We start from the raw sequence: 25,550 nt of genomic DNA, 5'->3' as shown, positions 1-25,550 counted from the left end.
GCTTACCAAGCAATTTAGAGTGCTTGTCGCTTTGCAAGGATGTTGCTAAGATATAAAAATGCTAAAACACTACATGATTGGTGCAAAACAGTAGGGGAAAGCGGGGCAAAATGGGCATGTGGGGCAAAATGGGCACCCTCTATTTAAGCATTATTTGACTACAAAGATTCTTTCCAATGCTCAAAATGTATTCATTAGAGTGTTCTATGAACAGCATGTAAGTTTCATAACCCTTGCATAACAAATAATCAAGAAAAATGCAAAATAAGGTTTAGTAGCATATTGATGTAACTTTTGTCACTTCGAAAATAAGCTGAAACCAGTGTCACAGGGATGCGTTGAAGTTTTACATTATATATTATTAAAGATATGATATTTCTATGCAATTTGTCTGAAGAAAGCAAGGCGATTGAACGCGTATTTTTACTAATATAACAAAAAATACAAAAATGCTTCACGTGGGGCAAAATGGGCAGTTACGTTTGGGGCAAAATGGGCAAATTATTTTGACATACGGCGCTTGGTGAGACTATGGTGTTGTATTTGTCGCCTCAATAATGATAACAGGAACAGCTTCAAAAGATTCAATTTTGTAGAATAAAATGTGTAAAAACTGTTTTAATTTTGATAACATATTTTTGAAAGAATTTTAAGGGCTTTCCTGAACAGCAAAACAAAAGATAGAACAAAAATTACAATTCACGAAACGTGCGCAAAAGCATAGACCATTACCTAAGCGCAGTTGTTGTGGCCCATATTGCCCCAGTGTTTATATGTTTCACAGTTTGTTTACATATGCCTATTTTGCCCCAGGGCTATGCCCATTTTACCCCGCGTGTCAAAATAGCTTGTCGTAAAACATCAAATTTTATTTTACATTATTTACATGTTTTTAAGTTGTTTTCATTCTATGTGGCAATTTTAATCCATAGATGAAGGGTGGAGGCATACAATAATGAAAGAAAAATTGCGTTTTGTGGCATATTCAAAAGAATATTCGGTAAACTGCTTAACATGCCCATTTTGCCCCGCTTTCCCCTACCAAATCCGTGTCGCATGAATGTTGCCAACAGCAGCTTGACAACCACTGACGTCTCGCAAACAGTGGCCGAGTGCCCCCATGCAGTGAGCAAGCGTCCGTAGGACCCTTGGCAGGACGTTGCGAGTTGCTGTGTGGTTTGGGAGCTTGCGAGCACTGGACAATGATTGATCCGGTGCGAGCAAACCCCCCGTTGGAAGCGTTTTTGCTTTACCCACTTTTTTTTAGAGCGACCCAAACAACATGATCCGCACAGGGGCAATGAAATGATTTTAGCGTCTAATTGCTAATTAGAGCACGCACACTCGCCCCAGGGCCAGCGGAGGAATGCAGGTTTGATCAACAGCAGCAGCAGCAGCAGCAAAAAGTCACCACCCAGTTGCTAGCTGACGCTGGTCAGCACATTCTTCACATACCATTGCCGGTGCGCTATTTTCGGGCACGAGTGTGGAATAGTTTTCTCGCCCTCAGAGAGGGAGAGACAGCAAAAAAAAAACACACACACCCAACCAAGAGGGTAACGCCCTGTAGGAAGCTGCCATTCCAGCGACGCCCTCACGCGCCGTGGAACCTGTCGGAATGATTGGCCGCGGGGCCAAAGGTGTACTCAAACTCGGCCACTTTATAAATGTATTTATACATACAAAACTGAAGCGCCGATAAACGGCCAGAAAGCAGGCCAGCCAAATTCAGCCGGCCGGATACGCCAATTTACTGCCAACGTCCGCGATCGGGGCGGAAACATCCGACGAGAGGTGTTTGTGTGTTCGCCGATCACGTTAGTAAATTTTCAGCCAATTACCGTGTGTGGCCCATAAAACGTCATCCGATCACCACACACACACACACACACACACACACACACACACACACACACACACACACATACACCTACCATGTCGTCGAGGGGGTTGTTGTTGTCGTTGTTGTCGGGCAAAATTATATTTTATGTCGTAAACGATCCGTTGACGGGACGATTTTGATCGCTCCGTTCGCAAAATTTGCATCACATTGTGTCACAGCTCGACCCAGAAACGTTTGGTTGGCTGGCAAACGAAATCCATTTTTAATTACCATTAATAAGGACAGAGGGTGGCGGCATGAACGCCCGTAAATAATAACCGTCGGCGGCGCAAGTAGAATGGACGCGCAAACGGGGGGGGAAAAAAGAATGGTCTGAGCGAACGGTCCAGCACCAACTGTAATGCAACCCGAAATGGAGCACGGGACTGTCCCGCAGCAGGACAAATTACAAGTAGCTCCGCTGTGCAGCGCTTAAGCAGCTTGTACGCGACGTTGCCGTTCCAAGCAATTGGAGGCAAAAGGGCACTACGAGCTGAGTGATGCTGATGATTGTTATGGTTATGGCGCCGCTTGCAGGCCGCAAAGATGTGCGACAAAACAAACAAAGTCGTCTCTTCTTCGACCAGTGGTTTGTTTATGTGCTTGATTGTAGCTTACAGTTGGGCTAGCAGATTGGTTGATATGTTAATAAAAACAAAGTAAATGTCTTCATCTAGTACATCGAAGCTATTGAAGGCAAACCCTTTTACCCTTTGATGGTTTTGGGAAATGTTTAAAGAAGTTTGCAATATTTCGACCCCTTGTGATGCTTCACAAGCAGTCAATGCAGACCCACAGGACCCATCGAGCTGTTCGATTAGGCTGGTTTAATGCTGATGAAACCCGGCACAGTTTCGCCAAGAGCTATGCTTTATTTATTTATTTTTATATTAACTTTCGGCCTACTAATTACATTCGCCATTTAACGGCAAGGCCGGATAATTGATAAATCAGGCCAATGTAGATTCTGGCAAATAGGGGAACTTCAATATCAAAGTGTAAAACGTTGGTCTAGTTAGAAGAGATCTCATACAAACCAGATGTGAGAGTGTTGTCGCAAAGCCACTTCTTCCACATGAAATTGATATTTTAAACAGAAAGGTATGTTTGAGATAAAATTCCTCATTCATCTTAAATTTTCCGAGAGGATTTTTCGGTCAAATAAAACGAACGACGGATAAATTCCGCAATAATTCGTTGTAGTTTAATAGACCCTTAATTGTGAACGTATGAGCTATCTGCGCATGCAAACGTGTTCGCTTGAATTGAAGAGACGACCTCGTACACACTTGTTTCAGGTCAAAGTCTGTGAAGCGTTTCCAGGGACCCCTGCAGGAGCTTAGTTGGCGTTCAGCTGCTGCCGAAGTTAGTCGCACCGATTGTTTAGCTTGTCAAAATTAGCTGCCTGTGGTGAGAACTCGGAATCGACCCTACCCGATTCCGATTGCGTGTTTGCAATCAGTTCCAGATCCAAATCCGATGCTTGAATCGATTCCGGGATTGACTCCAAATCTGGAATCAGTATCGGCTACGGAATCAGAATTGGCTCCGGAAATGGAATCAGAATTGACTCTTTACTGCTATCAATACGTAGCATCGTTGGACCTAAACGCCTATTCTTATGGAGATGCCGAAAATGACTCCGATTTCGATTCCAGACCCGATTCCGAAACAAATTCCGCTTCTCGAGCCGATTCCGAATCTGGGTAACTGAAACTATTCCACAAAACTTCGCAGCTAGTTGGAATTGATTCCGACGAAAACTTCATTTTTCCCATCACTCGTAGTGAAGATTGCTGCGATAGGACATGGAAGCTTGCGTATGAGGTTAAATCTTACATTCTTGAGCCTAACATTGAATTTGAATTTGTAAAAAAAGGACACGAAAATCAATATCAATCGCTTCAATTACTCACAGTTCCCACAGATGCATGGTTCCAGTGCCGGCGGGTTAAAGTTCAAACAGCGATGACTCACGCTGCCTCATCTGGGTCACTCCCATCCACGTCTTGTGGACACAGCGCTCGAGTGACAGTCGCCTCCCTCGTGGATGTGCCTGGAAATGGAGACATTGAGCACACAGTTTTGCTACCAGAACATTCGGGCTTCCCCTTGCCTTGTCAAACGCTCGTTCCGAAGTAGATCAAACACATCTCCAGCGTCGATCGTAACGGTTGATAACGCCGCTGCTGCAACAAGCTCTGATTCACGCGCCGGGATTTTCCTAAATCTCTCACACACACACACACTCACACACAGAGTGGCCAGATTATTTTTGCGGTTTTCGGTAGGCGCATCAAAATTTTATCGGTAGTTTTCGGTAGGAGTTTAAGATTTTTCGGTAGTTTTCGGTAGGCTTTGAAGTGTTGAGCGGGGGGGGGGGGGGGTTGTTGGAGATAGAAGCTAATCTGTGGATCAAGCAGAATCAAAAATATTGATTTTGTCGGACGCTGCATCCGATTTTATTTGTCAAACTAAATGTGTGGTTTTTTGTAGGAACAATCTCAACTTAATTTTTCATAATCGTTATATTATTAAAATCATTCAAATAATCGCAATATGATACGAAAAATCGTTTGACAGCACGTGCGATTAAATCGCATGCGATGGAGCACAGACACGGGCCTTACTTGTCTCTGTTGAACTTCTGGTTCTGGTTGCTAGTGATTTCCATATAGAGTTTTATACTTTAAGTGATTTGGGAAATGGTTATATGACTTTTTGGTTAGTATTACGAAAAAATCTGTAATTTTCGGTAGGATAAATGAAAAATCGGTAGTTTTAGGGGGCTCATCTGTGAATCGGTAGGCATATCAAAAATCGGTAGTAATACAGATAAATCGGTATTTCTGGTCACTCTGCTCACACACCTATCGCCCTCTCCCGGGAGCGATAACACAACACCAAAACTGATCTAGATCTTTCCCGGCCCCCCTCCGCCGATCGAGGACGCGCCGAACCTGTCACAGCGCACGTTACCGCACCGGCTTGTTGACCCGGTGTTTGACGTTTGCTTTTTTTTTGTTATTTAGCAGCGCATTTATTTTGCCTTCGCCCTGTATGTTTCCCAAGTCTCAAATCGATCGGGCGCCGGCACAACAACTCTACGATCTACGTCACTACGTCACTACGCTCTAATCATCTGTGTGTGTGTGTGTGTGTATGTGTGTGCGTGTACGTTTGTTATGAGTTTCATCATCATCGTCCCGTAATTGCCAAGCGAGAGGAAAAAAACAAATAAACACTGACACACACACACACACACACACACTGCCGCCATGAACTTCCTTGACTCGTTGGCGTGGATTGTGCCGGCGGGATTTGGATTTGCATCGGCCAGGAGGACCTGTCCGTCCTGCTACTAATCTCCAGTTCCTTGTTTTTTTTTGTGAGCGACCTTGTGCGAATTCCAGTTTCTTCTTCTCTTTGTTTTTGACATTTGCATCTATCTACGTGTGTGTGTGATTGAACTAATTCTTTTTGTTTTCTTTTTTTTTTTTGGTTACAGCTGTCGTACGCCTTGACCACTGAACATTCCACGGCGAGAAGCTGCTTTGGAGGCTGTAAGGGCACCGTACGCGTGTGTGTGTGTGTGTGTGTGTGTCTGTTCAAGAGACAGCCGCCGTAATCTGGCTTCGGCGTGATAGGGCGGAAAATTTCCTTCCCAAGGCAGGAAATGGGCCGTTGACACTGGGCTGCAAAGACGATTAGAGCAGAGAAAGACTAACACTCTGTGTGTGTGTGGGTATTTTTCGGTCAGTAAATTCGCTGATAACACGGCTAGACAGGAAGGGCGAAGCGCAGTGCGGGAGCAGTTCAGGGCCGTTCAGGGCGAACCAGTTCGGGCCCGGGAAGGGAGGGAGGAGGGATCCATATAGTCCCGCCGTTCCCCGGGCGCGATGCTCAGTTACCAAACCAACGCCCGTGGCTAGTGTCCGGCTGATTTCCTTTCCAACGGCGACGACGTCGAACGTTCTTTCCGTGTTTTGTGTGATTTCTCACAACGTGTGCGTGTGTGTGTGAAGCATTTTTTAGGCAGCAAACTAGTGTTAGGTAAATCTGATTTAGATACATGAATCTGAATGAACCTTTGAAATGATTCTATGAAGCTGAATCTCAGTTGCAAAGATTCATGAATCTCAAGGATTAATGAATCTCCAAAGATACAGACATTTCCAAATATTCATGAATCTCCAAAGACTCATGAAGCTCGAAAGATTCGCGAATCTCTAGGAATGCACGAATCTCAGGGGATTCATACATCGCCAAAGATTCATAGAGCTTGGGTGGGATCGCGCAAATACAATATTTTCAAAATCATACAGCTCTAAATATTCATGAATCCCTGGAGATATATAAATTTGAATTAATTTATGAATAGTTTAGATTCCTGAATCTTTGCCGATTTATTTATTTTTCGAGATTCATGAACCATTGGAGATTTATGAATCTTTCGAGATGTCATGCATCCTTGGAGATTTCGAGATTGCGCAACCATTGGAGACTCATGAACTATTGGAGATTCATGAATCTTTCGATATCCTTAAATCCTTGGAGATTCATGAATCTTTAGAGATCAATGAATCCTTGGAGATTCATGAATCTTTGAAGAGTTGATTCGAGAATCGAATCATTCATACCTGAAGATACATATGCATGAATCTCAACGAAAGATTGATGAAACCCAACACCACAGCAAACGTCTCGATCAACCCCCTAGCTAAGCAACAGTGCAGTGTTTGACACGATAGCGGATAACGGACGCGGCACTTAATCGGGTCGGCAGCGCAACAATAAATGCATAACGCCCACCTGCTGCCGTTCAATCGATGCGATCTTGCCAACAAGACGCCCCTGACCTGGCTGGAAGTGTTGGATAAGGGCTAAAGCGCTTCCCTCTTGCCCCGCCGAGCGAGACAGCAAACGATGGCACCGAAGTTCCGTGACGTCGATCAAACGACACCCCTCCTGCATGACTGTAACAACAACAACAACAACAACAACAACAACAGCAGCAACATCAACAACGGACGGCTCAGCAATGGCACCGTCGTCACCGGTAGCACCAACAGCAGCGCCACCACCATTGTCCACCTAGCGGCCGGCGGCGACCGGAAGCCAGGGAAACCGGGCGCGCTGCTGCCCGATCCGGTCGCGGGCCGCACGCTCGACCATCCGACCACCAACCTGGACACGCTGATGCACATGCTGAACGGGAACCTCGGCACGGGCATACTGGCCATGCCGGACGCGTTCAAGAATGCCGGCCTGTACGTCGGCTTCTTCGGCACGCTCGCGATGGGCGTCATCTGCACGCACTGCATGCACCTGCTGGTGCGCTGCTCGCACGAGCTGTGCCGCCGGTACGGCCGGCCGTCCCTGTCCTACGCGGAGGTCGGCTACTGTGCGCTCGATTCGGGCCCGCGGTGGGCCCAGCCGCTGGCCGCCAGCTTCCGGCGGCTGATCAACAGCTTCCTGCTCGTGATGCAGCTCGGCCTCTGCTGCGTCTACTACCTGTTCGTGGCGGTCAACGTGCGCGAGCTGCTCGACTACCTCGGCTGCCCGGTGCCGGTGCTGACCGTGCTCGCCTACCTGCTGGTACCGCTCGCCGCCATGAACATGGTGCGCAGCCTGAAGCTGCTCACCCCGACCTCGCTGGTCGCGTCCGTGCTCGCGATCGCCGGGCTCGCCATCGCCTTCCTCTTTCTGCTGCAGGACCTGCCGCACAGCGGGAGCGTGCGGCCCGTCTCGTCCTGGTCCACGCTGCCCCTGTACTTCGGCACGGTCATGTACGCGTTCGAGGGCATCGGCGTGGTGCTGCCGCTCGAGAACAACATGGCCAACCCGCGCGACTTTATCGCGTGGAACGGTGTGCTGAACACGGGCATGACGATCGTGGTCTGCCTGTACTCGGCGGTCGGTTTCTACGGCTACTTGAAGTATGGCGAGCAGGCGCAGGGCAGCGTCACCCTCAACCTGCCCAACGATGCGCTGTAGGTGGAGTTTGTTTTGCATTTCACGCAACAACAACAAAAAAAAAACAAATCCAAAACTAAACCCCTTTTGCTGTTTTCCTCCCATCAGGCTCGCCCAAATCGTCCGCCTGCTGATGGCGGTGGCCGTGCTCGCCTCGTACGCCCTCCAGTTCTACGTGCCGATGACGATACTGGCGCCGGCCGTCACGCGCCACTTCCGGCACCGGGCACTGGCCGAGTACGGGCTGCGGCTCGCGACCGTCCTGCTCACGTTCGTGCTGGCCGCGATCATCCCGAACCTCGGCACCTTCATCTCGCTCGTCGGTGCCGTCTCGACCTCGACGCTGGCGCTCGTCTTTCCGCCGCTGATCGATCTGCTGACGCTCTGGCCGGCCCGCACCGAGCGCTGGCGCTGGACCGTGCTGAAGGATGCGCTGATCATCGCGTTCGGTGCCTGCGGGTTTTTCTTCGGCACCGCCAAAAGCCTGGCCACCATCTTTGCCGGCGGCCCGCCGGACGGTGGCATACACTGAATGGTGGCGTACACAAACTACCGAACCCGCTGCTGCTGCCAAAACTCACCATCGTCTCGAAGCGTTACCTTACAAGACAAACTGATCGATAGACTTAAGGCCTTTGTGTTGTTGTTGTTGTTGTTTTTTAGTACTAACACAAATGTCCCACTATTGGGTGTGAATATTTATCGTCGCAAGCAAGGAATGAGGAGAAAGACCCTCCCGGGACCTGACTGTAAATCGTACCGCTAGCAGCGTATGCTATTGTGTCGCCGCGCTGGAGACCACCACCCGGCCAGTCCGCCAAGTACAGTAGGCCATTTGGGAAAGGGGAGTAGTTCCTTTCTATACACAACAACAGAAAAAAGGTCGCAGAAAGGTGGACTGTCCGTGTGGAAAACGAACTAGAAGTAAGGAAAAGGGCGACAAAAATTGTGAAGCGGCGCGTTTTGAAAATAAATATATTTATATTTGTATATTTACACACAGCATGTGCAAACCTCCGAACGTGTTCAGGTGACCGTGCGCGAGATGCGGGGGCTAATAATTGCCAGCCAGAAAGAAAGCGCGGAGAGTGCAAGCCAAAAACAAATGGAGGCGAGGGTAAATGTTCTTTTCTTGGCCGCGCAATCCGCAATGTGATGCTGCTGCTGCACCGCGTGCACCAACGCTGGAACGGGGCCGCTCCCACACGCACTGAACGGTGTCAGTGAACGGAGGAAACAACAGTTGGCGTGCGGCATCGTGCCCGAAAACAGTAATGCAAACAATCACTTTATTTGCAGCTGCACAGCTTGCTCGTTGGTGTTAATTACCCGAGAACCGCACGCACTTTGGCATGCGAGCTGGACATTTGCGGGTAGAAATAGGGAACAGGAGGGGTTGTAGTTTTATGACGATTGGCAGTGAACTAACTGGAGTAACAGCTCAAAATTTTAGTATTTAGAAAAATAAACATCTGATTCCAACGATCAATAGCAGTATTAAATTACAGAAAATGATGAGACATAGTATGTAGTAATGAGTTCGGTTGGCAAAGATCTGGAGTCGACTCCTATCCGAATCCGATATCTTAGGAACCGTCATCGGAAGATAGGTCCGCCCAGCAGTATCCAGAGTTGCCCGGAGTCGTCCGAAATCATCCAGAGTTGCCTAAAACCGTCTGGAGTCATACGGTGACGTCCAGAGTCATTCGGAGTTGTCTAGAGTCACCCGGAGTCATCGTCCAGAGTCATCCAAATTCGTCTGTAGTCATCTGAAGTCGTTTGGAGTCGTCCGGAGTTCTCCAAAGTGGCCCGGTGTCACCCAGTGTCCGAGACGATTCCGGGCGACTCCAGACAACTTTGGACGACTATGAATGACTCCGGACGATTCTGGCAACAAACAATTCCGGGCGACTCCGAACGACTCCGACTCCGGGACAACTCCGGACGACTCCGAACGACTCCAGACGACTCCGGACAACTACGACTCCGGTCGAGTCTAAATGACTTCAGACAACTCCAAATGGCTCCAGACGACCCCGGACGACTCAGGCTCCAAAAGACTCTAGACGACTCCGAACAACTCTGGACGATTCCGGGCAACTGCGGACGACTAGGACTCCGATCGACTCCGGATGATTCCAAATAACTCCAGACGCCTCCGGACGACTCCGGACAACACCGGACAACTTTGGACGATTCCGGACGACTCCGACTCGACTCCAACCCGACTCCGGGGGGAAACCAGTGGTTCGGATTTTGCCGTGGTCGGAATCGGCCAAACAGTAGTAGGAGTCGCGTAGGAGTCGTGGGTGCGCTCCAAAGAGCACATCAATAATTAGAATGTTTCTACTAATTACGTACAAAGTTGCATGAAATGCATCGTTATCAGCGAACGAAAACGAAACTGTTCATACACACCTAAGGATGAAATGTTTTTTTTTTTTTGAATAATTTTGCTGCGTGTGATGAACTGAATGTTTGTGCACTTCCCAATATTCGCCAAACGTTGATTGCAATAGTTAAACGAATTTGTATGTAAGAAATGCTTCGAAAAAGAAGTATGTAAAAGAATTTACAAAAAAAAATAAAATTTTAAAAGAATAAATGTTAAAAAAAGACTTAGAAAATTCTTCTAAAAACTGTAATTACTCAACAGTTTTTTTTAGCGATAAAATCCATTTTCCCGCAATGAAAAACTTGCGTAAATTGCTCACGAATGCATCAAACGAGTACGGGCTGCGTACGAACAAAAAAAAAACGTAAGAACAAAATTAAACAAAAACAAAACTAACCATGTCCATTTGCTCCACACTGTCCCACGCCGAACGGCGTGCGGCTCCGGGGTGCATGCGTATGGAATTTCCTACGCCTTTTCGCTTCGTTCGATGCAACGGAACACCCGCCCCAGCCAAACGCTTTGTGTGGACAGGGTGCTTGCGGTCGGTTTCTAGCCGAGTTGGACCCGCCCGGACTAAGAATAGATTCCACAATTATGCAACGCAAACGCGTGTGTTGGGGCGCTGCGCTGACGTGCTGCGCCGACTCGGGCTACTGCTAATGATGATGTTGTTGTTGTTTTTTGTTTGCTGAAGCAGATGATGATGATGATGATGATGATGATGATGGACCGATGATAACCCCGTAAGGTATATGACACGGGTGTCCGGTCGCGATAAGGCCCGCGCGCACTGGGACCGTCGCGTGTCGTGAACGCGTGCCGCGTCCTTTCGATTGCGTCGCACTTTCTCGGGTGCGCGCTCTCTCTCTCTCTCTCGCGCTCTCTCCCAATCAATCTAGCACTTTGCAATCAAAACGCACACACACACACGCCGAGAGCGCGTAACAATGTCGCCAGTAACGCGGAGGGCTGGGTGAGGATTTGTTTGCTCAAAACCACTATATTAATAGCACCAGTGAGCTCGAACGGTGGACGAAAGGGAACCAAGGGGGCAGAGGGGAGGACAAAATTGTATAAACAAACTCGGGGGGAGGAGGGGGGGGAAAGCGAGTGGACAAGTGGGTCGTCGGAGGACATCTCACCCGTAGATTGCTTTTGTTTTTGCTGCCTGCGTCCCTCTAACCCACCCTTCCCCTCCCCTGTGGGGTGTGTGTGTGTGTGTGTGTTTATGTTTTGATTTTGCGTATCAATGCAGTTTTGTTTGTGTTTTTGCAGCTCCCTCTCTCCCACCCTACTTCCTTCCAAGGGGCGAGTAAGGGTTGGGGATGGGGGAGTAGGGGTAATGAGTTTTAAGTGGTGGTAAGGGGAAGAATTTGCTCAATGATTCCCGAGCGCCACTAACCGACATTTGTAATCGGCACTCCAAGGGCGGATTGTAACTAATTCAGCTTCCTCTTCTTTTTGAAGTTCCATTTTGATGGCCTGTTTTCTTGTTCCTGCTTCCGATGTTGGAGATATGAAACTAAACACAATTTCTTGTTTTGTTTTTTTCTCCAAAGATTCCTGAAGACCCAAGAAAAGGTCTTCATCAAACGATTTCCTGTTTAGTCTTCAACAAGAAGCCTACGACTACATGGATGAGCTTTGCAGCGTCACCTTTGTTTTCGCCCGCACCTCTCAAATGGCTGACTGAAAAATCCTGAAAACTACAGCAGATGTCCATTACAATTCCTGGGCACCAAGTCACCAATTCTCGGGAATTTGTTTGCAGCACTCCGAAAGCATCGGCTTGGCGCCTGGATTGAATGACACACTACCCTGTTTCTCGCACCGACTGTGGCATTTCCGTGTCGCCCGTCTAGCGTCAGAAGCATTACGGCGATGCCTGCACAGCACAACTGGAAACAACGGCTATTAGAAAGAACAGGCCTTCTGTAGCCTTACATGAAGTTGGGTAATCCCACCGCAAAAAAGGCCCAAAAAAGCTGATGCTGTCGAGGGCTTAGTAGCGGATCTGAATCAACAAAAAAAATCGTTGGAAATGAAAAAGAAAGAGTAAGAATTTATTTTGAGATTAGCTGACATCCTTTGAGTAGTATTCTTGTCCGTGCCTCAGCCACTGGAATTCTAGCCCTAGAATTGCAGTTCTTCTGTTGGATCCGTTTGAAACAATTTGTCAAATATGAAATCATTCGTTATTTCATACGTAAACAGCAATTTAAAAAATCAACGAATCACAGCAGTATATAGGCTTATGTGCAATTATGAGAATTTGTCGATGGGCAGGAATTGAAAAGTTGCGTTTGAGCTAAAGTCGGTAGAAATTTGCTGATCACCATAACCATCAGACGTGTGTTTTGGGATCATCGAGATTGCGTTGAAAGTCTGGAGTATGAAGTCTGCGAAGTGTTGCCTTAAACTATTTTTGAATCATCTTCTACTCATGCTCAAGAGCTTCTAGGCTGGAGTTGTAGTTGGTGATGACATTGTAATTCGTTTGATACTGCAAAGAAGTAAAACACATTGGAGGTCTTTTAACGTAAAAAGGCCGAACAGGAAACATTGTACAACTTCAAAGTGTTGGCAGCTTTTAGATGAAGATTCGATGGAACCTATCCGGAGAATTCCAGTGATTAGTGGCATTTGGGTCGTGATATAAACTCTTCTATAAGTTCGACTACTTTTGCTCTAAAGATTGAATATTGATGAAGCAAATGCTTGAGTACATTCTCTGTTGTGACTTAGCCTTTACATTACCAAAGAAACGATTGAAAACTATTCTAAATGAATCAACTATTTCCAGAAAAAAGCGCTCTAGAAAGATTGCTCGCAAATTGATTGCATCCGATGCGTAGCCCCAGAGGACTCTGAAGTGCAACGTTTGCTGGTAGAAACTTCGTTCGATACTCAATAAGAAGTACAAGAAGAGGAAGATAAAGCGTCAAAGATCTACTAAAAGGGTAAATAGAGACGTCTAGACTGACTATTACGCGCGCGGAATGTTTGGGTTGGGATTTATAAATATTGAAACTGGCAGAAACTGGCCCTTCGCAAGTTCCTTCAACTCCCCCCCCCCCCTTCCCCTTCCCCTTCCCCCCTTCCCGGAAGGGCAAGTGTGCGGGGTCGCGGGTAAATAAGATTACTTGCTAACGCCACTTGTTTACACTTCCACCTTCAGTATCGATACGCCAAACGACTGAAACTGTGGCAAATCAACCGTTTTTATTTTCCTAACGCTCGCGCGCGCGCGCCCGCGCTGAATCATAACTTTTGATTAAAATGGGTTCCCTTTTGCTGACAACAGCTTTGCCTGCCACAACACATTACACAGCAGCCATGGTGGCGGGACGGAGGAGAGAAAAAAAAACCTTCACAAACCGATCGCTGTTCACACCTTGCCAGTGCATAAACCGCCGCGAGGGTATTCGCACTCTCGCCCTCTCTTGTTTCGCTTCTCGTGTTACTGCTGTTGGTGTTGTTGTTGTTGTTCTCCCCCTCTCTTTAATGCACAGTTGAAAAGGCGTCAATTTAAACAAACCTTCCCCTCAAAGGCAGCATCGTTTGATGTAGCTTAGGCCCTCCCCTCCCTACTAGATCGAGCGCGAACGCTTTGCTTACTTAAGATCGAGCGCCCCCGTCCCCCGTCTGCAAAACAAAACGGCAGCCTGTACATCAACCGTAACTGTTTGTTTATTTGAGTATTGGTGCTGATGCTGCCCAATGCCCGCCAAAATCCCATTCGCAGTTCATTCACGACTTCAATCGGCTCTCAGACACTACGGACGCTCCGGAAGTTGGGCGCCCCCGGGACTTAATGGTTTGTTTGCCAGCACTCCACATTACCACTGTGCCCTGCCTGCGGGATGATTGCGGGAATTGGCTGAATGGGAGACTTCATGTTTGTGACGTCAGTCCGGCAGGCGCATCTCAAAACAGGAAGCGGCTGGCCGAGGTCCGCTTGGGTCAACACGGTGCGAATCCGCCTGAGAGCTCGTTGCAGATCTCCGCGTTTTGTTGTTATGGTTGCCCTCCTAGGGGAGGATAAAGAGTATTGTTTCGAGTGCGTGTGAAGGCTTTTGTCGCGCACCGTTCTAGCGGTGGTGATACAACAGAAGGTGTATCACGTCTCTGCCCGCTGTTTGCGTCATTGGTTGCGTCTGAGTTTGGAGTGGAAATCACCTCCACGGTGTAAAATCCACTCCTCCCCCATTCCAAGCACACATTATGATCTCATCATCAGCAGTTGTTGGAGCTGGGAGGGGGGGGGAATTTCTAGCATCGCGTGGTGACAACTCGCACGTTGACACAAGGCACCCCGCTTCCCCAACCGCCATGCAAGTGGGAATCGCTCAGGTCGTTCCATTCTGTGTCACTATGTCAGCTGTAGGGCATCTCCGTTACCAAAAAGAGGAGCATTGGAAGAAGTTTTGGGGAGACAATTGCGAACAGACATTGGAGGTTTGATGACCCACTTGGCACACGTGGCCGGCTTGTGTCGTCAAAGCCCGCGATAACAGCAGAAGACATTGGTGTGATGCTTCCATTGCTTCGCCGAACCTATTTCTACCTTCCCGGTCGACCCCACAACACCTCGCAATGACAGATGGCGCTGATGGTGATGATGATGATGATGATGATGAATGCAGCGAGGCACGACAGCTCGTGCGCTGCATACCAATCGCGCTACGCTCAATCGGCTCAACACTGCCCAGACTTAGGCATTAGGTCGTCGCATTCCTATGCCGTGTTCGAAGTGCCTAGTGGAGTGGATAGCCCTAGGAGTGAAGTCGTGGAACTTCCAACGAAATTCCCGGTCCAGTCCGGTCGACTCCGGTGAGCTCTGGACAACTTCGGTGAACTCCGGACGACTCTGGACCGCTACAAACGGCTCCGGACAGGTCCGAACGGCGTGTTGTCTCGCTGCCATGACGTCTCTGAAAGACCAAGAGAGTTGCGATTTTTACCCATGTGCCTACGTCATCGCGATCTGCAGCGATTTACCCTATCACCTCTGGGCCTCTGACTACCGATGACTACCGAAGTAGCTTGCTGCGTTTATTTCTTCATAGGTTACTGTTGTTTGTGTGTGTTTATGTGTATAAGTTAAACTAAAACATACATCTGACACCATGACTTGTTGTTGTTGCGCAGTTTCTTGCATGTATGTGTACGTGTGTGTGTGTGTGTGTGTGTGTGTGTGTGTATCGGATTACTCGCAGTTGCATGCATTCGCCGCCCTCATCCCCACTGGGGATGGTGCAGGCGACGAACGGGCGTGTGCGGCCTCGCCTCGAGCTGCGGGCGAGTTGCATCGCACCAACACAACTGCGCGAAAAGAAGGCAACGGGGATGGGGATCTATGGTGCACGGACGTAGGGTTGACACCGGTTAGCAGGCATTCCGAGACGCGCAGTGTGCGCGCAGTCTATAAATACTATTAATTGTTGCTGACTTGTCAAACATAACGAAAACAATCTTTTCTGCAACTTATGAGCAAATGCGTGCGGCACACCGAAAGACACACGATTCCGACTCGGTGCTCGGTGCTCAGTGGCGCACCTCGTGCAGCGTGAAGGCGGATGAATAGCAGAAGGGGAGCGATAAGACTCCCCATGTACCGAGCGTCGTTTGTTCGGGCTTAGTCATCGGACGGCATAAACGGGGGACTATCAGCGCCCAGACATCCATCCAGGAAGCACTAGCCCGGTGGGTGAAGATGTCTTTCGTCCGAAGTCACCACCATCGTCCCACTGTGTCAGCGTCCCCGTCCCGAAGCCGCAGACGAACTACGTGCCTACGACAACTCGGTGCTGCGCAGTACCGACTTCGGCCGACGTTGTTCGCCGTACAACACACACACACATCATCCGCCAGACAATTGCACCACCTTCGGTAATGGTTCTCTGTCCTACCCTCCCTCCGCGGCCACCTCTTCTACGAAGGATGTACCTGCCGCGGCGTTGTTACACCTACAACCAGCCCGGTTCCGTACCAAGGCGCGCCCGATTTCCATTCGGCATTCGGGGTGTGTAAAATATATTTTCCCACATCTTACCGATCTCACCCCGGGGCCGGGACATGAAGCGGCCCAAAACCTGTTGCAGGCAAGGGGACGGGGCGGGGTGTGCGGTGTGTTTCGATTTCGAAAATAGAACCACCGTGCACACACACACACACACACGAGTGAAGAGCGGCGATCACAGGCACCGATGACCGAAGACTGGTCACAGTGTCGCCGCCACCCTTCCTACTACTCTCCCTCCGCCGGCTTTCCATGCGGACTGTCCTGCAACGCCCTACCGTCCATCAAAAACCCCGGTCTACCGCACACATACACACACACACCCACAGACACAAACTCGTCTCATCGTGTTAGGCCGGGCGCACAGATCATACCGCGAAGGATTGGGATGGAGGTGCGGTGTGGTGCTAAATTTTGTTTTATGGCAAACATATTTGGCCTTACGAGCGTCCACCGTCTGTCCCGGCGTGTCATGACGTTCTCCTTCCCATCTTCCACTCCCGCCGCCGGCTCCCGCTCGCACGCGGCTAAAGTGCGTAAGCGCGTTCGGTGCTTTTCCGAATTTATTTCTATCACCTATCACGCCCCACACGCCCCCCCGTCTGTCACATCCACCCGTTCCAACTCGTTCCAACACGGCTGGTGAGAAACTGAGTCGACAGCGAGCGACTCCACGCGGGCAATAAACCGCCGCGCGCGTTGTCGTGAACTTGCTGCTTGTTGTTGCTGTTTTGGTCTCTCTTGCTTTGAAGTTGTCATCAAGATTTGCCCGGCCGTTTCCGGATCCGGCCGTGCTCGTTTGCGCTGGCTGGCGTCACTGGCTGGTTGCAAAACCGCTGTGCCGACCGGATGTGCTGGTGCTGGTGGAGGTGTTGATGTCTGACGCCCATTACCAGGCGCCTCCATGCGGCGGACCCGTGAACCAAGGGCCCCCGGCGCATACCGGGCCCAGACTGCGTCCCCGGTTTGACGCGGCGTGACATCTGCACGCGCGATTCGTAATGTGCAAGGTGCAAAGGTGCATTCCGTTCTGGTAGGGCTCGTAGGAAATGAAAACTTCTTAGGAATGCTAGTTGCAATTTGATCCGGTGTGATGTATCCGAAGGTTAGCTGACATCTGAACTCCCAATTGACCATCTTGCTAGCTAATCCACAAGGTTTGACGCTGTCCGGCTGGGGTAGGTCGTTCGGAAAATTCGGGAATCTCGTCCCGATTGCTACCTTTGGTGATGCTGTTCTGGGGCATCATCTTTTGTAGAGCTATTCAACTACGAAAAAACTTGTCGGAATTTCGTGGTTAAGATCCGTGCTGAATCTTGTGAGACATCTTCTCTTTGCCAAAATTCGCCAACATCAAATTTCTGTAGAATGCTTGCCCCAATTTGATCGGATGTGAGGTATTAGAGGGCTAGATGGCATCTCAACTCCAAATTGACCATCTTGGAAGCAAGAGCACACGGTAGGAAGCTGTCTCGTCTGGAGTAGGTTGTTAGGAAAAGCGGGTATGTCGTCTCGACTGTTGCGTTTGTTGTTGCTATGCAAGCTGTTGGGACATCTTCACTTTAGATGTAATGGCATGCAATGTAATGGCAGACAGAGGACATGTTTGGGGAAATTCAAATACGAAAAAAAAATTTGGTGGAATTTTGGGGTTTAGATCCATGTTGAATCTTGTCTAAAGTATCAATGCGAAATTCTCAAAAATCAAACACTACTGTGGAATGCTCGTCCCAATTTGATATGATGTGCTGTATTCGATGGTTGGGTGATATCTTTACTCCAACTTGACTATCTTGCAAGCAAAGGTACGCGGCTGGAGTTGTCCCGCTGGGATAAGTTGTTAGGAAAATTCGGGGATGTCGTATCAACTGTTGCGTTGCTTGCTGCTGTCCGTGAAGAATCTGCTTGAATACTCCGATACTCCTGATCTACAATCTTGCTGGTAAAAGCAGTCATTTTGAAGATGTCATTCCAATGACAGTCTCCTAGGAAGTTCCGATATCTTATCACCGATGGCTCTGAACAGATATATTTGCACAACATCTCTGCAGCAGTTCAACTACCTGCATATCAAAGCATTCTTCCAAAGTTGTTCAGTGACACCCATTCGGCTGCCTCAGTTCGCAACCGCTGCAAACTTACCAAAGTCCCTGGCCGCAAGCTAAGGTCGCGCACCCCAGCCCCAACAGATCGTACACTACTGACGAGCGGCCGTAATTGACAGTTCTGACGCCCGCTTACGTCATCCGAAACTACCGTGCTGCGAGGATGAGCAGCAGCTACAAAAGCGAGCGTGAAAGTGAAATTCGACAGGGAACCCCCGCCCCTTCACCGTCGCCATTTAGTTTCGGCTCATTAAATAAGAGTGTGAGGGCGCGCGCGCGCGCGCATCATTCCATAGACCGCGTAATGATCCGCGTAAACCATCCCCCCCCCCCAACCCTCCACCCCTTAACGGAGGCGGCTATATCAATTAGTTCCACCTTTCACCCGACCGGACGATTAGGTAGCACTCGCCCCGCTCGCCCCAAGCGAAGCGAACCGATCGTAACAATCGTCAGCGTGATCGGCGCGCTGACAGCTGTCATAATTCGGTTGGCGTGCGTGCGGGCGTGTGTGTGTGTGTGTCTGCCGCGTGTGGGGTCGCCCGGGTTGTCTGTCGTCTGAAAGCCGCACCGGGTGGAACCCCAAAACCGAACACTAGCAAACGAAAGCGAGAGTGAAATAAAGGACCAAACGAAACCAAATATATTAAAAAAAAAACAACTCCATAAAATCACACACACTGCCGAGACTATTGCGCCGCTCGCTCTCTCGCTATCTGCTGGTGCTGCTGTTAAAAAAGCAGACCCACCAGGAGTTCATCTTTTTTGCTAGGTCAGTGCGTTCAACACTTGGCTGCGTTGAGAAGCGTTTGCAAAAAAAAACAACAACAAACAAACAGAAAATGGCTGAAACGCAATAAATAATCAACTTTAATAGGAGACTAACAGCAACGCCCGCCCAAGCCACCCGTCCCGGTGGGTTCCAGGGTCCGGTCCCCTCCTTGTGTGTGTGTGTTTGTGTGTGTGTTCACCGTGACCGCAGTAGGGAAATTTATACGACATCGACCGTGCGTTCTGCTTCTGCGGTAGATGTTTTATTTTATTTCATCTCTATTTTGTCACCAGGCCGCCGGACCAGGACCAACCTCTGTCCTCGTTAGTGTCCCGTATTTTTCCCCTTTTTTTGTTGTTGGGTTACTCATCAATAATGTGGTCACCAGGCCTACTACCCACCGCCCATTTTCCCCCTCTGCACCGGGCACGACACGCGCTGAGATCCTTGAATCACCGGTGGGATCGCACAAATGGCCGTCGTTGGCGCTGGGGGTGGGGAGAGAGCTGGCCACTGTCGCGATGGGGACAGCCATTTTTCATCTTTCTGCTCGGCTAATCTGTTGCCCGCAGCGGTCAGCGGCATCCCAGGCCGCCCAGGGAATGGCAGCGTGATCGCAGCAAGCAGCAGGCAAAACAAAACGAAAAAGCAACACAGTAACATTAGACGCGGGACGCGGTGCAGCACCATCAAAAGGGAGTTCCGAGGGTCCGGCGAAGAAGCAAGAAGAAAATCTCGACCAAATCATCATCATCGTCATGCAAACTTCAGGGGCTGAAGTTTGGTCGCGACGGCACGCGACGGCGGAAAAGCGGATCACCCAACAACGGACATTAAAAAGAATTTACAAAAAAAAGCATCATCACACACACACGCACAGAGAAACGATCTTGGTCGCCAAGATGTGTGACAACTTGCTCGGCACAGATGTTCCCGAAAAACCCGGAGACAGCCGAACAGTGCGCCGCGTGACACTCGCCGCCGCCCGCTCGCATGTGTGCGTGGTTTTGATTTATAAAAATTGTTTTTCCCGCCCCCCCTCTGTCGCATGTCACACACGGCCTCGAGGCCACCCAAAAGGCCGCATTTGGCGGGGCGAGCTTTAAATTGGAGGCAAAGATTCGATAAAAAAACGGCGCAATTTGGTTTTCATCCCGTTCTTCATTTCACGTTGCCGTGGTTGCTGTAATAACTACCACCCAATTCCTTCCCACCCAGGTGTTTGGTGTGGTGGATTGGTCGGGCGGGTTCGAGGACGGTCATGTCATGCAAAAAAAAACGCACACACACACGCATGGGCCGTCGTTTTGCGGCATGATGTAATTGGGGGTTTGCGCTGTTGCGCGTAGATCCGAACAATCCTGCATGTTCTAGCGCTTCTTACAACGCGTTAAACTCCCTGACCGCCCTGCTTTGCTTAGACTGCACCTAAGAAAGCGCGACAAAGCCAAAATTTTGCGATCAAAAAAGTGGGAAGCACATAGTATGCCCTATCTATATATGCTATATGCACGGTAAAAAAAACCAAGATCTGCGCCGCGCTGGACGCGTGTCACATTTGCCAACAATCCCCTTCAACCGCATCCCCACTCACATCCCTCTTCTGCAAAAGGAAAAGATGCTCATGTGCCGACTAATTCGATGGGAACAGTGGCGAACCACAGCAGCAGCGATTAAAATGATGGCCGGCCCTGCGCCGTGTCACAGTGCCGTGTAGCGGATTTTTCACGCCACACATTTGCTTTCCGATACGCACACACACACACACACGAGTGCTAATGCGCAAAAAAAGGTCAAACGGATGCTGGATGCGTGTGGAAAGCGGAAGTAGGGGAAATGTGTTTAATGAAATTAAAAAAAAAGATGCTTCTGTGGTGTAGCAGCATGCGGTACAGTGAGTGCTGATGCTTTAAGGTCGTTATTGATGATGATGATAATGACGATAAGTCCCACCGCTTACGCGGGGCACAGATTTGAGCAGGGTGGAAGTATCCTGACAGGTGTAATACGATAAATTGTACGAGCACATCCTCAGCAAGACGGCCAACATAGTTGCATCAGGGAAGAACCAAGGTAGAACCATCTAATGGATTTGGCGTACCACTTATGCGTGCATATGGTTAGTTCCTCTGGTTCCAATGGTTGGATCCAGGGCATTATCTTCCGAATCAGGTGAACCTAATGTGTCTAGAATTGCGTGCCTCAAACTCTTATGTTCTCTTTCTTATCTATTTGTGTTCTAATTTTTAATACATTTTTATACATCAAAACAATAATCTTGTCATCATCATCAAGATCGTGTTGACAATAGCGTTGTGTTGCAGGAATCTTTCATTAAGATTCATTCATATGAATCTTTGGCGATGAGTGGTCCGAATCTCAAATCAAATCTCCAAAGATTCACGAGTCTCTGAAGATTTATGAGTCTCTGAGAATTAATGAATCCTCAAAGATAAACGAATCCATATAGGTTAATAAATCCATTAAGATTCATAAATCTCCAGGGATCGATCCTATGCTACTGTGGTTAACTCGCACGACTTAACAACATGCCTGTCGTGGGTTCAAGCCTCGCATGGACCGTCTGCCTGTAGCAAAACAAACTATCCGGCTGTGCTCTACTTGCCAAGAAGTATCGAAAGCCTGTATGGACTGGCATGACCATGCAGGTTGTTGCGCCAAGAAGAATAATAATAAGATCCTGACGCTCTATGAATCATCGGAGATTTATGACTCCTTGGAGATTCGTGAATCGCACATTGATTCGCCTGGTGGTCCTCTACGGACACGAGTCCTGGACCATTCGAGCGGAGGATGCACACGCTCTGGGCGTGTTTGAGCGACACATCCTCCGGACCATCTTTGCTGTACGGCGAACCGAGCATCCTGACGGTGGCGAAGGCTGGCAGGATACGATGGCTGGGACATGTCATAAGGATGCCGAACTCATGTCCCACCAAGAAGGTGTTCGACAGCGATCCCCAGTTCGGCATAAGGCGCAGGGGAGCACAGCCAACTCGATGGCTGGACCAGGTGAAGCGAAACCTGTCGGAAATCGGGTGCCGCACATGGATGGGAGGCTGCAGCCAGGGACCGAGCATCCTGGACAATCATTGTTGGCCGGGCCATGTCACATCGGCGTGCTCTATCGCGAGCAGGCCAACAAGATAGAAATCTTTCGAGATATATAAATCTGTTGAGGTTAATGAATCTTTTAAGATTCTTTTCAGATGTTGAGAATCTCGCTTTTTTTATTTCTGCGGGTAATCTGTTGTACCGTTGACTCCCTTTCAAGAACAAAATAGTTTCCGAACTATGCTCTCCCCAACATACCAGGTTAAATATTTGAAGTTTAAAAGGTCTGGTACACAATCCTCCTGCTCTACTGATATCCACTGAAGAATATCTAGCATAACCGTGGGCATAACCTAAGAACTAATCACCTAACTCGGTTTTGGAACCTCTGAAGCCTTTTGAATTTGACCCCAAGTTGCCAAGAACCAGAATGGACGTGCAAAAGCCAAAGTGTGGCGAAATCAATGGTTCGTAGAGTATAAAGGGACGAACACATTTACTCTTTGCCGAGCTCAGTTCATTACAGTGCTGGGACTGTTGGATGAAGTTAAAAGCGTTTGTGGTTTGATCCAGCATCTTTTGGTCGCAATAAGGTTCTAAAAATCTTAGCCTGAGGGCTGGGGAAAGGATGACTGAGCTTTGTTGTCAGTACAAACTTATCTTTGGCGAGGTTTTGATTGGAGAACATGTTGGAGACAAACAAGGCCTGGAACTAGTAGCATACAAACGTTTTGTTTACGTTTAACTTACTTCCAGTCTGCAAATGCAGAAAATGATCCAAATGATGAGATGTGTTGCATGATTCTTTCATTGAGATTCATGCAATTTTGAAAAAATAAAACAAAATCATAATTAATACCTACTGCATTCCCACGCACTGTAGCACACACACACACATCGGGTCGCGCATCGCATCATAATCCCGGGTCCGCGAATATTGGTCGCCCTCCAAACGGGGCACCACGTTAATGGCACATCATTAGCGGGCCGATCGTCCTCACCACGTTGTCGCATCGAGCAACGCCACTCGTGTGCGAGTGGAGTCATAAATTTAATGGCACACACACCGAAAATCGTCCACCCTGCTAAGCTGTGACATGCACCAAAAAATTAAAAAATAAAACAGACCCACCCCCCCAAAAAAAGGAAGCTGAGGCGTTTATTTGCTCTTCGACTTTAATTTAAGATCCAATCTCTCAACAAACTTGCCCACTTCTTACATGCTTTTTTTTCGTCGCCATTTCCGTGTACAGCCAATCATCTTCCAGATCTCCCAGCATCTCGCTCTCCTAAAAAAAAATATTAAAAAATAATAACGCCAACTGGAAAAAAAGGCACCGATCTAGATCTCGCGCCGCACGATCGATCCGCGCACGACGACCTCTACTTAACCCCAAAACACACACAGGCGTGCGCGCGCGCGTGCATTCAAGGGGGAAGATATCATCCCCCGAACAGCAGCAAAAGCAATGGCAACAGCAACAACAACAAAAACCTCCCCCCAGAGGGACAGAAACCAAAAACCCCATCGCCACGCGTATATGGAAGTCGATCCGTCATCGTTTGACAGACGCGCGGCTCTCTCTCTCTCGCTCAGATACTGGTGGCGGGGGCTGGTGGTTTTTGAAGATCGATCACGAAGCCGTGCGTACACACACACACAGAGCACGGGGATGGTTCGCCGGATTGATCGATGCGGATAAGCGTCACGATGGCTGATTAATGGTGGACAGTTCTCCGAAGATGGCAGCCGGCCAGGTCGCCGGGCCGGGCGGCGTGAGGAGATGCGGAAGCGTACACTTCTGTGAGTCACACTCCCCCCCCGCTACGGGGTCGCTTCATGTCGTCGTCGTCCCCCCCCCCCCCCCTCCGGGAAAGGCAAATAGAGCGTACCGGTGCGGCACATATCATGTTTGCACAATGTCTGAAGCACGTCCGCCGCGTCCTCAAAAAAATAAATAAATATTGCAAACCCTGTGTGGGAGTGCGCGAAAAGGGTTTGAAATGTTTTGCTTCTCCCCCCCCCCCCCCCCCCCCCCCCCACCGCAGTGATTGAGAGGAGGGGGAGGGGGGATTCTTGTCTTTCTCCGGCTGCTTTCCTCGCTGCTTTGCAAAACCTTGCGCCGGGACATATTTGGAGAGAATTGCCGGAGTGCCTGGGTGAGTCCCTTAGTACTTGTTCCCGCTTGACTTCGCCTGGCGCCTGGGTGGCACGAGTGGCTTCCTCCACTACACGGCCACCACCACCAATCGTCCCAATTAGTCACGGCTCATCGGAAACAGCGGAACGGTCGACAGCGGACCCTGCGAGTTGTCCGACAGAACGTGCCCCTCCGTTTCCCTGCGGTTGGCGAGCGATCTTCCCGCAAGCCACTGGGCACTATTTGCGAGGTCAACATGTGTGTGTGTGTGTGTGTGTGTGTGTGTGTGTGTGTGTGTGTGTGTGTGTGTGTGTGTGTGTGTGTGTGTGTGGGATGTGCGCCCACACAGCTCAGATCCCGCAGGTTGTTCCCCAGCCCCACAGTACGCTACAGCGAATGAAGATGTACCGGCAGCACTCCAGCGAGCGTCGTAGGACGTCCATCCATCCCGGGACGCTGTGTGTTTGTCTTGACCAAGCTGGGATACAATATTTAATCAAATCGGCCAGCCAATATTTGACCAGCGAAGGCAAAGTCAAACAGACACACACACACACACACAATGCGCGTAACGGGTGAAAACCAGGGTGGACAACGGCACACAGACCCGGAACGGGCAACGCTTCATATTTAAGCAGCGCATTAAGTGTCGAGGCGTAGAAAGTGTGTCCTGCTTTTTTTGTGTATGTTTGTGCTGTGTGTGTTTGTCCCCTTGTGTGTGTGTGTGTTTTTTTCCCCCTACTTGTCGTGCGCAACTCAAGATGCTGAAATCGTGCAGCCCATCTTTAGTAATTGCCGCGTCAAGGCGAAGAGCAAATTAACGCACCACAATAAAGAGCTAGTTATCGAAAAAGGTTACTGAGCGCACGAGTTCACTCTTAGTAAGCGTCGTAGACGCCGCAGCTCACTCACCGAGATCCAACACTCAAAAACAGCTTAAGAGAGCTTAACTCAAACCAATCTGCGACATTTGTTCACTATTCACTATGTGTTCCAGAGTCATAGAGGAGCTCGCTTATGACATCGATACTTAAAAAAGGAAACCAAAACTGCATCTAGAACTATCAACTGGAACAACTTCTCTGCCGGCCTGCTCAACAGTTTTGGAATCGATAGTCTTTGCGGCATTAATATCTCTATCCATGCATTACATATCATTCGGCCCAGCGTATCGGAAAG

General features: G+C 49.1%; 2 protein-coding genes across 5 annotated transcripts in view; both read left to right on the top strand.

Moving 5' to 3' along the window:
- The window catches only part of LOC120958116 (dorsal-ventral patterning protein Sog), a 247,514-nt gene that overhangs the window by 170,074 nt on the left and 51,890 nt on the right, over positions 1–25,550 (top strand). The gene's annotated exons all lie outside the window — the stretch shown is intronic.
- On the top strand, positions 4,273–8,858 carry LOC120957123 (proton-coupled amino acid transporter 2-like). 4 transcript variants are annotated; one of them, XM_049606198.1, is made up of 4 exons: positions 4,273–5,270; positions 5,391–5,935; positions 6,579–7,875; positions 7,967–8,858. In XM_049606198.1, the coding sequence occupies exons 3-4, from the start codon at positions 6,809–6,811 to the stop codon at positions 8,388–8,390; spliced, it is 1,491 nt and encodes a 496-aa protein (XP_049462155.1). In that variant the 5' UTR covers positions 4,273–5,270; positions 5,391–5,935; positions 6,579–6,808; the 3' UTR covers positions 8,391–8,858. The 4 variants fall into 4 exon arrangements, with proteins under 4 accessions (XP_049462155.1, XP_040235097.2, XP_040235112.2 ...); XM_040379163.2 differs by having other exon boundaries at positions 4,273–5,282; XM_040379178.2 differs by having other exon boundaries at positions 4,273–5,935; positions 6,603–7,875.

This window comes from Anopheles coluzzii, chromosome X (genome assembly GCF_943734685.1).
Source record: "Anopheles coluzzii chromosome X, AcolN3, whole genome shotgun sequence".
In the NCBI taxonomy this organism is placed as follows: Eukaryota; Metazoa; Arthropoda; class Insecta; order Diptera; family Culicidae; genus Anopheles; species Anopheles coluzzii.
Note: the sequence above shows the minus strand (reverse complement) of the source record. Positions and strands in the feature narration are given on the sequence as shown.